General features: G+C 42.5%; 1 protein-coding gene across 1 annotated transcript; it reads left to right on the plus strand.

Annotated features, from left to right (window-relative positions):
* Positions 1-3,398: 3,398 nt before the first annotated feature.
* On the plus strand, positions 3,399-11,508 carry LOC147230129 (cathepsin Z). The gene is made up of 6 exons (XM_086153331.1): positions 3,399-3,540; positions 6,995-7,158; positions 7,251-7,430; positions 9,257-9,404; positions 9,479-9,644; positions 11,218-11,508. Exons 1-6 carry the CDS (start codon positions 3,413-3,415, stop codon positions 11,329-11,331), a joined length of 900 nt encoding a protein of 299 aa, XP_086009457.1. The 5' UTR covers positions 3,399-3,412; the 3' UTR covers positions 11,332-11,508.
* The last annotated feature ends 3,888 nt before the right edge of the window (positions 11,509-15,396 follow it).

Genomic DNA, 15,396 nt, shown 5'->3' on the forward strand with positions numbered 1-15,396 from the left:
TGGAGGTGGGACTTCATCAGTGATCAACTCTGAGCCCCTTTTTGTTTGCAGTGGTGATGGACAGGCTGACAGATGGGGTTAGACAGGAATCTCCATGGAACATGATGTTTGCAGATGACACTGTGATCTGGGGTGAGAGCAGGGAACGGGTTGAAGAAAATCTAGAAAGATGGAGGTATGCTTTGGAAAGGAGAGGAATGAAGGTTAGTCGCAGCAAGACAGAATATGTGTGTGTGTGAATGAGAGGAACCTGGGTGGAACGGTGAGGCTACAGGGAGTGGAGATCAAGAAGTTGGAGGATTTCAAGTACTTAGGCTCAACAGTCAAGAGCGTAGGAAAGTGTGGACAAGAGATGAAGAAAAAGGTTCAAGTAGGTTGGAATGGGTGGAGAAAAGTGTGAGATAGAAATGTGAGATCAGCCACAATGAAAGGAAAGGTGGAGGAGGTGGTGGTGAGATGGTCTACAAACAGTGGTGATGAGCAAAAAACAGGAGGCAGAGCCGGAGTTTTCAGAGATGAAGATGTTAAACTTCTCTTTGGGAGTGACAAGGATGGATAGGATCAGGGATGAGTCCATCAGAGGGACGCCACGTGTTCGATGTTTTGGAGAGAAGGTCAGAGAAGCCAGACTGAGATTATTGGGTCACGTACAGAGAAGGGGTAGTGAATATAATGATAGACAGATGCTGAGGTTGGAGCAGCTCCCTTGCTACAAATACCAATAGCACTGAAAGTTACATGCTAATAGCTAGCTAGGTCTAGATGCAAATTAACACTGGCGATGGAAAAGTCCTCTCGGATAGGGTTTGAGGTCTTGAGAGGTGTTATTTTTGGAAACACTGCCCTGGAAATTGTGCCGAGACTAAATAAGTGAATTGGCACCTATGACTTTCGTTCTATCCGCTACTGGACGACTACAGTTGCCACAAGAAGAAGATTTCGACAAGATTTCACCATGACCTGGATGACCAAGAACCCCGCTGAAATATTGAGAAAAGAAATAAGAAATCCGCAGACGCCTGGTGAGGTGGCGAAGAAGATCAAGCCGGGCCTCCTGGGAACCTGAGGAGTGATAGAGCCCGAGGACTCGGGGGGGGGGGTACGAGTTTTTGATAAATGTCTCTTTCTGAGGAATTCTCGTCTCATTAAATAGAAACCAAACGGGAGGCGTCGCCATGGAGACCCACAACCGCTGCCGAAGCCTGATGGAAGCGACCGATAAGGAGCTCCAGCGAGTCAAACAATCGATGGCGATTTCAGCCAATCAGATTGATTAAAAGCGTCACTAATAAAAGATAGTGTCACGTAGCACTTTGAAAAATGAACGTCAGATGTCTGTTTTGCTTTTTGCGATGGAAGCAAACACTCGACTGCTCGCGGAGTTATCAGCCCAACACCGATCGTTCAGAGATACTTCCCCGAGATTTCACAGTGCAGTGCAGGGCTACATAACATAATATATCGCCTCCAGTGACACATACCGGTGTTCACCACAAATCTCCTCTCATATCATCAATGCTGGTGTCCAGGGCAGGAAGAAAAAAAAAAAAAAAAAATCACCTTGGGATACTTCCTGTTTTCCCTCTATCCATGCCCATAAACTGAATTTAATGCACATATTTCTCCATGTTCTCTTGCCAGAGGTTCATTGGACTAAAGTGAACAACAAATGAACAAAATAGTCCAAGTTCCTATCTTGAAGTGAAGGCTGTTTGGTTCAGAAATGGCGTTTAAGTTTGCTTTGAACCAGCTTTTCCCCGCACACAATGCATACCGGAGTCAGCTTGGTGGGTTCCCCAGTAAAAGTGAATCCAAACGCAATTGAACTTTCATTGTGTTGTCTTGAGTACACCTTTTCGGACCGCTACTCATAGTTGGGCCTTTATCTGGCTCAGAATGTTCATCCATGGCATACAGTGTCACTGCCATTGTCTCACTTGAAGCATTGCTAATGATGCAGAAGCATCGCAGACTGCCAGCAAGAAGAAAGCTACATTTAAAAGAGAATATCATGATTCCTACGTACGTCGCAGGGTCATCACAACAGGTGATGCACAGGCTCCGCTAAAGATTTTAGTATTTGAACCCCGCGCCCCTAAGTGGTTTGTGGTAACATTTGAACACACAAATCTGGTCCCTGGTGCAAAAAAAGTTGGGGGCCGCTGCTCTAAGCCAGTGTTTGCCAACTGTTATTGAACCACGACATATAGTTTACACTAGGAAAAATCACACAGCACACCACCAAATATATATATATGATATTCTTGCAAGAACTGAGGAAACCAAACTAACTTTTACTGTATTGCCTTGAGCTCACCTTTTTTATTTTCTTCTGACCGCTGCTCATATTTGGGCCTTCATCTGGCTCAGAATGTTCTTCAGGACCAGACGGTCCTGGTTGAGTACTTTTTCTTTTCAAATAATTATCCGTGGCGTATCACTGCTGCTGTCTCACTCGAAGCATGGCAAATAACTCAGAAGCAGGTAGATCCACGGCTTGGTTCGCGACCTGTTGCCATCTAGTGGAAGAGCATTTCATTGTTCTGCCTGTCACTGCATCCTGCCCACATAGATAGACGTACCAAGACACAGTATTTGCGTTGAACAAATCATTTTGTTGTTAAATCTATTTTTATCCTTGTTGTCATTCTGTTATCTATTTTTATCCTTGTTGTTGTCATTATTTATTTTTATCCAAATGTCGGCATCTTTTTAATTATCTCTTCTATTTATATTTGCATTCATATCTATTGTTATTGTCGCGCTGCTGTGACAAACGAATTTTCACCGATGGGTATCAAAGTATTATCTTCAGCATGCCCCATCTACCTTTTCTGAATACACTTAATGCAAGTTACACTTGTAGGAGGAAGATTGAATCAATGATTAAATGAATTTATCTTACAAAGGCTTGTTTAAAGGCACAATTCTGGTAAACACCTGGAAATTCTCCCCTGATAAGAACCTTCACATAAATCAGACCTGCGCATTTTACAGCGCACAGGCCACATCCAGCCCGTTACGCATTTTTGGCCTACCTGCCAAACTATTTTCTTTGAATGTTTTAAGTGTTTTCAATCAATAATGATTTTCGTAACTCATTTTTTCCTTTTGTTTCATTTAGCGTGGATGATTATGTACAAAATAATGTTGCTACATTTATAGGATCATAAATGATCATTTTAAATGCTGAAAAAAATTCAATATTTAAATTGCAATTGCAACTTGGTACAATTTACAGGATACCTAGTTGGCCCGCGCACAAAAATTAAATAAGAATTTTTGCCCACCAGGCAAAATAATTGCCCACCACTGTCATAGATCAACTGCTGGAGCTAATGTTGTTGTAATACCCATTCCCACCGCTAGAGGGCATATTGAGCGGTGAGTATCACGTGACGCGGAAGTCAACATGGCGTCCGCCGTCGCCGCATCGCTGCTGTTTTACTGTGCATCGCATCTACTGCAAATAACCTCGTCCAGACTTTTATCCGAGCCCTGTTACAAACCCATTCAGGACGACAGACCGTATTCTATCAAGTGAGTGGATAATTGTTTTTTTTTATTTGTACCCGAAACCTGACAGCTTTCGTGACGTTTTGTTTTGGTTTCCGTCTTGGATTGATGACGTCATCACTCAGCTGACACGGATTTACTTTGACACAATATGACGAAGATTTTATAACCATTTTACATGCGTTTCCTAATCATTTATCAATGAAAAAGTAGGTAAGAGAGGGGTTGATTTGTTTCTCAAGGGTGCCCAGAGAGGAATTGTAGTTCCGTATCCAGTGACCTGCAGTCAGGGGAGATCGTGCCTCACTTGCCAGTCTTGGGAAACAAAAAAAATATGTAGGTCAAATGAAAAAGGGGAATTAAATTGTTATATTTAACAGTCATTTGTGCTATAATGGTATTTCAAATTTAAACTAACTAAGAGACATGCGATGAGGCCGCCGACTGTTGAGCCTCGATGTAGATTGCACAAAGACGGTTGACTGCAAGCATACTCTGCTAGCAAGACCGTATTGCTGCCTCTCTGTATGTTGCTTTTAAAATTGTTAAACACTTTTGCAAAATGAACTACATTTCCATTTTGTCAACAACTATGTGTGTTGCTAGTTTCTTGTGCTGAGCAATCAGAAAACGGCCTCCAACAGCCACCAAGTGAGGCACACAGGTCTCTTGCCTCACCAACCATGAACGTCACCACTGATCACTGGTATATACAAGGAAGTATGGAAAGTTCAGGTGTGTTGTGGTGGCGCAGGACACGGAGGAGAGCCATGAGACAGGTCTTCTAGGTGGGAGTGAATCACAGATCTTCGCCGACACCCTTCTAGTTCCACACTGGGTGACAGGAAGCATGTTTTGCATATCCGGAGAAGGCGGCATGGTTGGAACAGGTAGAGAGAGGTTTGGGAGTATCAGCCAGAATAAAAGAAAAGCCACGTGTGCAGAGGAGGGATGGTGAAGATCTAGAGATTAAAACTGCCAAGCAGGAAGTCTAGAAGGGGAGAGTTTGTGGGTGAAATGAAAAAGGACAGGAAGCAAGTGGCAACATCTGAAGGAAACAGCTAAAGCTATGTTCACAGGGCTAGCATGTTATTTATAATATTACACTTCTTTATGGCTTGATCCATGAGGTGTTGATTTTATTCATAATATTTTTGATTGCTATTCACGCTTAAACTGTGTTCAGTCAATATGCAGAGATAGAGCTTTTCTCCAATTAAATGTGTATCTGTAACGGTATAAAAATTCAAAAAAAAATCCGCCCATCAAGAGGGCTCCAAAAGGATTTATTTTAGCATGAGGTTTCGGCTTTTCTTCAGATGCTTAACAAAAATGTTACAGTGGTGCCATTTTTAAAAGGTTATGATCACGCGATTTCTCCCATAGATTAAACACAGGAACCGCAAGTAGGTTCTATGTTCCTACCTCAAAAGGCACCTCTTATTAAATATCATATTTTCATCTGTTCCAAGATAGGGGCCAAAACAAAATACTTTTAACATATGTAAAGATATAGAACTGATAATCGCTGATCAGAGGATTTGAAAAAATAAAATTGAACACACATACACACTCAAAAAAATAAAGACAAAATCTAGGGACAAGGTCTAGTATCAAAATCCTCATTTAAGCCTCTTAGGGTTGAAGACAATTCACGTTTTAAAAGGATAGAGTTCAAGTATTTAGTATATAGCTAATGTGTGGTGGAACATGAAATCCCACCTCATGTTGTGTTTCTTCCCTGTATGGGGATGATTAAAAAAAAAATATACATATACATGAGAAATGGCATTGTTGACAGACTGCATGGATTATTACTGCAGAGAAAATGAGGGGGTGGATCTGTGTGAGGACACTGAACCTCCCAGCGGTCCTGTTAGCACCTCACACAGCTCCTTGTTGTGTGCCAAGGTGTGAACGGCTCTTAAAACACAAGGTGATGAAAGAAAGAGATCATGGTTTATAATATAAATAAAGGCTGAAGTAAGCTTGCTCTCATTACGCATGGAAATTAAACACCGAAATATACAATACTCATTTGCTTAAAGCAGTGTTTCCCGGCCACTGTGCTGCAAAAAGATGCCCATTTTCACCTGATTGGTCCAAAAAAATTACTTATCCAAACACAAATAATGCGTCTTAGTACATCTATGTGGGCATAGGCAAACTTAAAACATCTCCAAACTAAACACCCTTCACATCAAGATAACCTACTATTTTGTTCATGTGCGTAAACAGACAGAAACAGGCAGAGTTGTTTAAGAAAACCCATCAAGACGAGTGAGAAAGCTAGCTACAAAGTTGCTGGACACATCCACACACTGTAGCATAGCAACATTAATACTACCTTCCTGCAAAATTAAGAAAATGCTTGATCCTGGCACTGTTAAGAAAATAGTCCAAGACTACAATTTCATTCGATTTGGTTTAAAAAAAAAAAAATCTAATGTAAAATATGTGCCATGGCTAAAAAAAGGTTGGGAAACTGCCAAAAACAAAGACCAATATAGTTTTGCAAAGTTTCAGTTCCTGTATGAATATCAGCAAAATTTCAAACTGAGTAAATTGAGACTACAGTTTTGTGCTTTCATTAAAAACATTGACATTTATTTGTTGGCGTGCTGTGTGATTTTTCTCTAATGTAAAATGTGTTGTGGCTCAAAAAAAGCTGGAAAACACTGACTTAGTGCAACCAGTCCTTTTTTTTGTACTAGGGACCCGTTTTATGCATGAAATGGCTTCTGGACTGATTCGAGGCACAAGGGTTCAAATGAAAAATTTAGTTCACAGTATTTAATCTGTTAGCAGTTCACCGCTAAGAACACATAGCAGGTACCGACCTTGTGCATCACCTATTGCAACGAATCCATAACTTTGGTAGGAATGTTTTCTTTCAAAAAGTTGTTTCTGCAATGCCATTGTTTTTTTATAATTCATACTTATTGTCCCTCAAGTGGAAATTTGTTCTCTGCAATTAACTTATCATGGATGAACCATGAGCAGGAAGCTGCCGTCCATTAGCGCCAGGGGAGCAGTTCGGGGTTCAGGGTCTTGCTCAGCAACACTGTCACACTAGGAGCCTGAATCAAACCAGGACTGTTCAGTTCCAAAGGCGATTGTCCTTCCTCCTGCGCCAAACTGCCCCCCGTTTGCTCGTTCCTTCACGAAAAAGCTCAGCAACTTTTCTGGCTCGCCCCCCCCCGCCCTCCCCCCTCCCAGGGGCTAGCTTGTGGTAGCTGATGAGCGAAATGGCACAACAGTAAAGTGCGGCACTAAGGCAAAGGCCTTTCTTTTTTAATGAAAAAGAAAAAAATACTTATACAAGGAAAGATTTTCTTTGCGGCTCGGTACATGATCCACAGACCGGGGTTTGGGGACTTCTGGCTTAGAGGACCGCTTGTATGAAGACCAATAATTAAACAAACAAACTTCTCAGATTAGTTTTCAAACTTACACTTTTTTTTTTTTAACATTTCAGGACAAAAGCACGGCCCCATGAGTCGTTGGACCCGTCGGACCTTCCCGCCTCGTGGGACTGGAGGAACGTCAAAGGCAGGAATTATGTGAGCGTCACGAGGAACCAGCACATCCCTCAGTACTGCGGGTCCTGCTGGGCTATGGGAGCCACCAGTGCGCTAGCTGGTAACCATGGCAACAGAGAGGAGTACAGATGGCTTTAGGCGGCTAGCGGGGAGATCCGTCACGAGTGCATGTTTTTTTTTTTCTGATTCAAGACCGCATCAACATCCGGCGAGGGGGAGCATGGCCGTCGGCCTACCTGTCCGTCCAGAACGTGATCGACTGCGGAAGGGCGGGGTCTTGTTATGGCGGCGACCACCTGAGAGTCTACGCCTACGCACACAAGAATGGGATCCCGGACGAGACCTGCAACAACTACCAAGCAAAGAACCAAAGTACAAATCATTAGTGTGCAGATTTGAAAAATTTTGAGCAAGATTTGTTGCACACCAGTGTATCATCTGCTAAATGCCTTGCTAGCACATCACTAGCTTTTCTCGGACAATCGGATACATGGAAAATCAAAACCTACAAACCTGACAGAGGAAAATGACGTGCAGAATAATACAGACTAGGAGCACAGATTCTTCTTTTCCTTTGGGCTTTTCCCTTCAGCGGTGTCCACAGTGAATCAACCTTCTCCATCTAACACTGTTCTTCGTATCCTTCGCTTTCACACCAACTAACTTCATATCCTCTCTAGCTACGTCCTCATCTAGATCTTCAATTCCACTTACAATCTACCACTATAGTCACTATCCCTCTGTACATGACCCACGGTCTTGTCCATCTTGCCTTTCATTGTGGCTGATAGTCTTCTATCTCATAGTACCCCTAACACTTTTATCCACCCATTCCAAAATGTTTCTTTTCCGCTTTTCTACACTCTCTGTTGCTCTGGGCTGTTGATCGTGAGTACTTGAAATCATCCAACTTCTTGATCTCCACTCTCTATAGCCTCACCATTCCACCTGGGTTCCTCTTATGTACACATATTCTGTCTTGTTGTTACTAAGCTTCATGCCTCTCCTTTACATCGCATACCGCCACCTTGCTAGATGTTCCTCCACTTGTTTCCTGCTCCCCCTTCAGATCACATCATCTGCAAACATCATGGTCCATGGAGATTCCTGTCTAATCTCATCTGTCAGCCTGTCCATCACCACTGCAAACAAAAAGGAGCTCAGAGTTGAGCACTGATAAAGTCTCACCACCACCTCACCACTGTCTCACAGCTAGCATACATGTCCTGCACCAGTCTAAAATACTTCTCTTCCACAACAGACTTCGCCATATCATACCAGAGTTGTTTTGTCAGCTCCCTGTTGGAGGCTTTTTCCAGGTCCTTTTTCTAGGAGTACAGACTAGACAGGACAAATAGCTACCAGCCAGTACTTCACACCTTATATGTAAAAAGGAAGTGTGATCAGGTGCAGATGATTAATAGAATCAGCATCATCGCAGCTCATTGGTGAATGGATTCCCAGGTGTGATTTTGTAACAGGGTCGCTTTCAAAAAAAGCAATTGGAACAATCTCAAATCAGTGAAAAAATGAGTGCAACACAGTCTGAAGGTTATCTTCTCCAGAAAAAAATATCCATATTCTCCCCATGTCTGCATTGGTTTCCTCCCACAGTCAAAAAACAAGCAGGAGGTTCACCAGAGACCCTAAATTGCAGAGAAGTGCGAATGGATGCATATCTTTTTAAGTAGTCCTGATCCAGGGTGAACCCTGCCTCTCCCCCAACGGCAGTCGGGATAGCCTTAAAACCAGGAGTGTCAAAATAATTTTAGCTTTTGGGCCACATGGGGAAAAATCTATTCTCAGGTGGGATGGATGGGTAAAATAATGGCATGTTAACAACTGTTAATGTACCTATTGTTCAATTCACCCCTGAAACCTGATATCTTTTAGCCGGATTTGACCTGTTTGTTGACCTGCTCCGGCCCATGGGCCTTGAGTTTGACACCACTGGTTTAAACCGCTTTTCTAATCTTGACTAACCATACAGTGTTGGTATTCTTGTAGAAATCTTCTTGTTGTGGCAACTGGACTTGAATGACATTGAAGACGTTTCACTCCTCATCCCAGTGGCTTCTTCTTCTTTGAACTGAGGAAGCCTCTGGGATGTCGCTCAAAAAGAGAACGGACAGGAAATAGAAAAATAAAAAAGGTGGAGTAACACTGTGGCGGAGAGGATGACCTCTTCACATCCGCAGGGTGCGAGCTGTTCAACCGCTGTGGCACCTGCTCCTCCGACTCCTGCGACGTTGTGAAGAACTACACCATGTGGAAGGTGGGGGACTACGGGGAGGTGTCCGGGCGAGACCAAATGAAAGCTGAGATCTACACCAACGGGCCCATCAGGTATGATGACGTTTCCCCAGATGACGCCATCTGTTTTTGAGAAACATGTCAAGAGTCCATCGTTGGTCCTCCAGCTGCGCCCTGATGGCCACCGACGGGTTGGAGGAGTACGCCGGGGGCGTCTTCTCCGAGTTCCACCCGCTCTCTTTGCCCAACCACATCGTGTCGGTGGCCGGCTGGAGCACGGACGAGAACGGGACGGAGGTTTGGATCGTCAGGAACTCCTGGGGAGAGTTCTGGGTGGGTTTCGCCGACACCAACCCTGTCACACACACATCCTGCAAGCAGGGCACCCTACCACTAACTCCCCTCCGTTGTGTACATACAAGTGTGAACTTGGGGGTCGAATCGGGGTTCTGTTCCTCGCAGGGTTGCCTCTGCATCAACAGCTTGTTCAGTTTCCAGAGAACAGGTGGGTGTCTGGAGGTCACGCAGTTACAATAACAATTATTTGACCATATTTTTCGCACTGTAAGGCACACTTGGAATCCTTAACGTTTCTCAAAAATCGTCCGTGCACCTTATGTATGAAGTCTTGTTGTGCTTACTGACCTACAACCAATTTTATGCGGTACACTGCGCTCAAACATCCATCAAAATGTTTTAGTGCGCCTTTGGTAAGCGATTGATCGTCTGGCCGTTCCCAACTGATAGGAGGACGTTGTGTCAAAGTTGGTCCTTAGTTGAATATGGGTTGCAATATCAGGCAGCGTTAGATAACGATTTATGTAGCGCTGGAATACAACGTTGTTCCAACCTCGCACTAACCTCAGGTGTTCGCTATCGCTGGTAACCATAAACCAATCAGAGAACAGTACGTAGTATGCTTACCTCTGCCATTTTTGTCATAGTCTGCTTCGAAAGAGTATTGTTGAGGACCCCCAAAAATGGCACCTGTTAGAAGACATGCTTACGAAAGGGAATTCAAACTCAAGGCTATCAGTCACGCAGTAGATGATGGGAATAGAGCAGCTGAGAAAGAATTCAACATGAATGAATCAATTGTACGGAAGTGGAGGAAGCAAGCAGATGTGCAGATGCAAGTAAAGAAGGCCAAACAGAGTTTCCTAGCGAACAAAGCGAGATGAATAAAGTTGGACTAAACTGACTGTTTTGTTTAGGTTTATATACCGTAAGTTTTTTTCATGCGCCTTATAATGCAGTGCGCCTTATACTCTGCAAAATATGGTATCCATACACAGGTGGTCCTCATTCGACAATGGGATCACGTTCCAAGGGGTCCATCGTTAATCAGAATACTGTTTCTACCGTACAATGTTTGCAGACATATTGGTCATTTGTACCGTGCTGTTTTACCTTTTTATGTTTGTATTTGCATGAATAAAGGCTAACTGCAAGTGCTTACAACATGTACTCACTCACAACTCTGCTGCCATTGCATTCCACACCTATTTCAATATTATCACAAACGCCTTGTCTTAAACCAACTACATTGTTTAAGTGAGGACCACTTGTATATATAAATGAGATCATATTTTGCTAAGTTTCTGCCATATTGTTTTTTTAATTCCCTTATAAATGTACGCTTCAGTCCCTTTTTCTAATTATGTCCATGTAGGCCACCAAGCTGTACTTTTTTGTTTATTTACCCCAAAATAATTTCAGTCACATCTTGACAACTCTTCTGTATAATTATACGTTACAGGAAGTTTTTACAATAAATCATTTTGAAGTCCCGAGTCAAACTCACATGCATTTCCAGCTGCGGCCACTCGAGGGTGCAAAGCAAACTCTTGCCATCGTTGCCATGGACTTTTGATTTGAAAGATGCTTCTGGTTTGTCTGTTTCCAGGGTGAGCATGGATGGGCAAGAATCGTCACCAGCGCTTATAAAGAAGGAAAAGGCAACTGGTTCAACCTGGGGATTGAGAAGAACTGCGCATACGGAGATCCCATTGTTACATAGATGCTCGTTATGTTTTTTTTATATCCCGATAAACCGGGTCCCTTCTGCACGTTCCATCATCTCAAACTCTTCCATAATGGCGGTGGTTTTTCTAATATAGCCTCCGCACATACTGATGCTTTGTGAAACAACTCGGGTTCCTGCCTGCAATTTAATAAACATCACGTGAACGACGTATCCTGTGTAGGTGTCGTCCTTTTTCGGGTGAAGAATTTGAGCTGATCGCTGTTGATGTAAAATAAAGAGGGCTTGGGAGTATCTAGAAGTAATGCTGATATGAAAGTCAAATCCATATTATTCCATATTATGGAATCCATATTATTCCTTGCTTTCTAGAACCTTGAGGAGGATGGAGACATTGTGAAGGTCGTGTTCTGACTTTCGCGATGCCTTCAAGGCCACGACACCACTAGGGGGGAAACAGGGGTGGACCAGTCACCTGTGACCTGCAGGGGCATCCAGCTCAGTCTTTTCCCTTCAGAGGTCTCCAAGGCAAATCAACCTTCTCTATCTAACCCTATTTTCTGTATCGTCCTCTCTCACGCCAACTAACTACATATCCTCTCTCGCTACGTCCATAAATCTTCTCTTTGGTCTTCCTCTAGACCTCCTGCCTGGCAGCTCCACCCTCAGCAACCTTCTACCCAGGTCCTCACCATAATTTGGACATGAACAGTGGAGTGTTCATGTCCAAACCCACTTAGTCATCACTTTATCTCAGCCATACATGTCCTGCACCCCTGAGACAAATTCACCTTTTCCTTTGGGCTTTTCCCTTTGGGGGTCTCCACAGCGAATCAACCTTCTCCATCTAACTCTGTTCACTTATTCTCTGGATCCTCCTCTGTCACACCAATTAACTTCATATCCTTTCTCATTATGTCCGTAAATCTTCTCAATTCCAGCATCCATCTACCAATATATTCACTATCCCTCCTTAGATCTGGTTTCCTCACCACACGAGGGAATGTTGCGTTTCAATCATTTGTTTTTGAAAGACAACACGTGCTATCTCCATGGACAGTGTCCTCATAGGGGCAGTGTGGTGCAAGGGGTTAGTGTGGACATACTTAACTTCATATCCTTTCTCATTATGTCCGTAAATCTTCTCAACCGGAACATTTCTGGTTTGATTCCTCCTAGCCTGTCAAAGTGCTGTTGAGCAAGACATTGAGCTGCTCCCCAGATACTATTCCCTAGCTGCCTGCTGCTCATGATGGGTAAAATCCAGTGGTCAAATTTTGCTGATTCTTCTTCTTTTCCTTTGGGCTTTCCCCTTCAGGGGTCTCCACAGCAAATCAACCTTCTCCATCTAACCCTATTCTCTGGATCCTCCTCTCTCCGATCAACTAACTTCATATCCTCTCTCACTTCGTCCATAAATCTCTTTGGTCCAATTCCAGCATCCGTCTACCAATATATCGACAATGCCTACTCCGTACATGACCCAACCATCTCAATCTGGTTTCTCTGACCTTCTCTCCAACACATCTAACATGCGCTGCCCCTCTGATGGGCTCATTTCTAATCTTATCCATCCTGGTCACTCCCAAAGAGAACTTCGACTTCTTCATCTCTGCAACCTCCAGCTCTGCCTTGTCTCTTTTGGTCGTTGTCACTGTTTGTAGACCCTTACAGTATGGCTGGGCTCACCACTGTGTCCTCTAACTGATAGTACACTTTTCTCCACCCATTCCAACCTGCTTGGACCCGTATCTTCACCTCTCTTCCACATCCTCCTGCGCTCTGGACTATCGACCCCTAGCTCAGTCACCCTGCCATATAGGTTGCAAAAAGGTCCGTGGTTCAGTTCCTTTTTTGTTGCAGTCTCCATGGTTTCCTCCCGCAGTCCAGTGCCACGCAGTAAATTTATTGGAGACCAACAAGTGAATGGTTGTATGTCTCCATAAGTGGCCCTGTAACCGATCCAGCCTAATGAGGTAAAGCAGGGGTGGGCAAACTACGGCCCGCGGGCCACATCCAGCCCGTTGGTCTTTTTAATCCGGCCCGCCAAAGATCAGTACAGAATTTATACTTGATGTGAATGATTGAATGGTTGGATCAATGAATGTGGGAGCTCAAACAGGAGATTATTTCATTTTTGGCGCTACTTGAGAATTTTTCCTGAGCTGAATGTCACAGATCGGCTTTGTGATTTATCCTGTACTGTGGACATACTGACACCCATGAATGAACTGGACATGATGCTAAAAGGGAAAAACTGGTTTGTGCATGATATGCAAGCAAACGTCTTCAAAACCAAGCTGGTTTTATTTTCAAAGCAAATGTCATAGTCTGATATGTACTGTTAACAAACGCTTTTTTTTTATTTATTATTATTTTTTATATGTATCGTATCTTGAGCTGATCCGGCTCGTCTGTCAAATTTTAAAAGTCAATGCGGCCCCTGAGCCAAAAAGTTTGCAAAGTTTGTAAAGGTTAAGCGGATAAGCGGAAAACATTATGAATTTAAATTCGTTCCAGAAGTGGGTTAGTATGATGATTTTTTTTTTTTTGTAACTTGAATTTGCTCCAATTAAAATATAAAAAAACAAATTAATTTGTTCCACCATCCCCCCACACACAAAATAAGGATATTGATTGAGAAAAACCCTGAAAAAGGATATTAATAACATAAGGGATATCAAAAAGAAAAATCATGGTTACTGTAAACTTAGTGTTGTAGTGCAGATGGCTACATACATACACTTACAATGAACTTACCATTACAATAAACTTATGATGATTGTTCAATTAAAATTAACATTACACTCAACTAATGATAGTTCTTACATTAAAATGAATATTATGATAAATGTAGGGTGACGATTACATTAAAATTAACATTACATCAAAATTGTGATGACTTTTAAATTAAAATGAACTTAACATTACAATAAACTGATGATTATCAAATTAAAATTAACTTAACTTCAAATTTACTTTAGAATTTTAGTAGTTTTCATTAGTTTTTATTCTTTTTTTTTGATTCATTTTCCTCCCAATCACTGTTGCTAAATAACATTCTTTTCTCTGAGAATTGAGCCAAAGTTTTCTTTTGGCTATTTTTTAGAAATAACTTGTCTGTCTATTCATTTCTATTGTATTTATATATTTTTAATTTCTATTTTATTTATTATTCATTTATTTCTTATTTCTATCCTTTTATTTTTATCCTGTACAAGCCGGGAGCGCCCATTTGCAAAATTTCACTGTGCCTGCACAATGACAAATAAAAACCTTCATGCTTTATTTTTTAAAATGTTAGGGAAATGACTTAAGCACATGTCATTGAATCGGACTGATATACGGCTAGTACGCAATTTTTGTTAGTGTTTTACACTCAATAAAATTAGCCAATTTCCGATGTTAGCCCAACATTTCTTCACATTCAAGCCGCGGAAGCTCGCTTGGTGCGATTTTCTTGCTTTCATATTCGTTTCATGACATTTTTTGCATATTTCAGGGGATAAAATTTGCTCAAAATCGCGCTTCTTTCCTTAAAAAAATGTATATATATATAAAGTGATTGTGCTCACACATAATCCAGTGCAGTTGTACCTTCATTCCAGTGTGTTTTTCCACTCCTCCCATCTTATCTAACACCATTGCAGACATTTGCAACTAATGAGCCCGCTGTGAAGCCCGTTCACTGGAAATAACGCTCACCGGAGCAGAAATAGTCCCATCAAATAAGGAGGTCTTTTTTTTTTCTTCTCCTGTTCGTCACACATTTCTATGGAAACTTTTCATACCCGGGAACGAGGGACGAAGCGAAGTGACTCACATTTAAAGCGCACCTTTCGAGCTCGGAGTAGCGGGTTCCCGTGTTAAATCAGGTCGCGTAGAAGTATCAAAGAGTGCCAGCAGCCGGTGATCGACGTGAGCGAGGCGATCCTCTTCCTCACAAGGAAGGGAACCTGCTGCTCTGCGTTTGCATTAATCACTCTCCTGCAGCTTTGGAGGTGACCTCCGTCGGCTTTCTCATCCACGCAAAAATAAGGCATCCACCGAAGGAGCACTTTAAGAATGCATTTTTGAAAAATCTTTGACATTTATGAGGAG

Source organism: Fistularia commersonii, chromosome 10 (assembly GCF_037954325.1).
Source record: "Fistularia commersonii isolate RoL2024-O1a breed Wild chromosome 10, RoL_Fcom_v1.0, whole genome shotgun sequence".
NCBI classification, from domain to species: Eukaryota; Metazoa; Chordata; class Actinopteri; order Syngnathiformes; family Fistulariidae; genus Fistularia; species Fistularia commersonii.

What these genes read in the sequence shown, in the direction of transcription:
- LOC147230129 (XM_086153331.1), top strand. Translation starts at nt 3,413, where the DNA reads ATGGCGTCCGCCGTCGCCGCATCGCTGCTGTTTTACTGTGCATCGCAT. An exon ending in CTACCAAGCAAAGAACCAAA is followed by an intron (nt 7,431 to 9,256) that starts GTACAAATCATT and finishes TCACATCCGCAG; the next exon opens with GGTGCGAGCTGTTCAACCGC. An exon ending in TACACCAACGGGCCCATCAG is followed by an intron (nt 9,405 to 9,478) that starts GTATGATGACGT and finishes TTGGTCCTCCAG; the next exon opens with CTGCGCCCTGATGGCCACCG.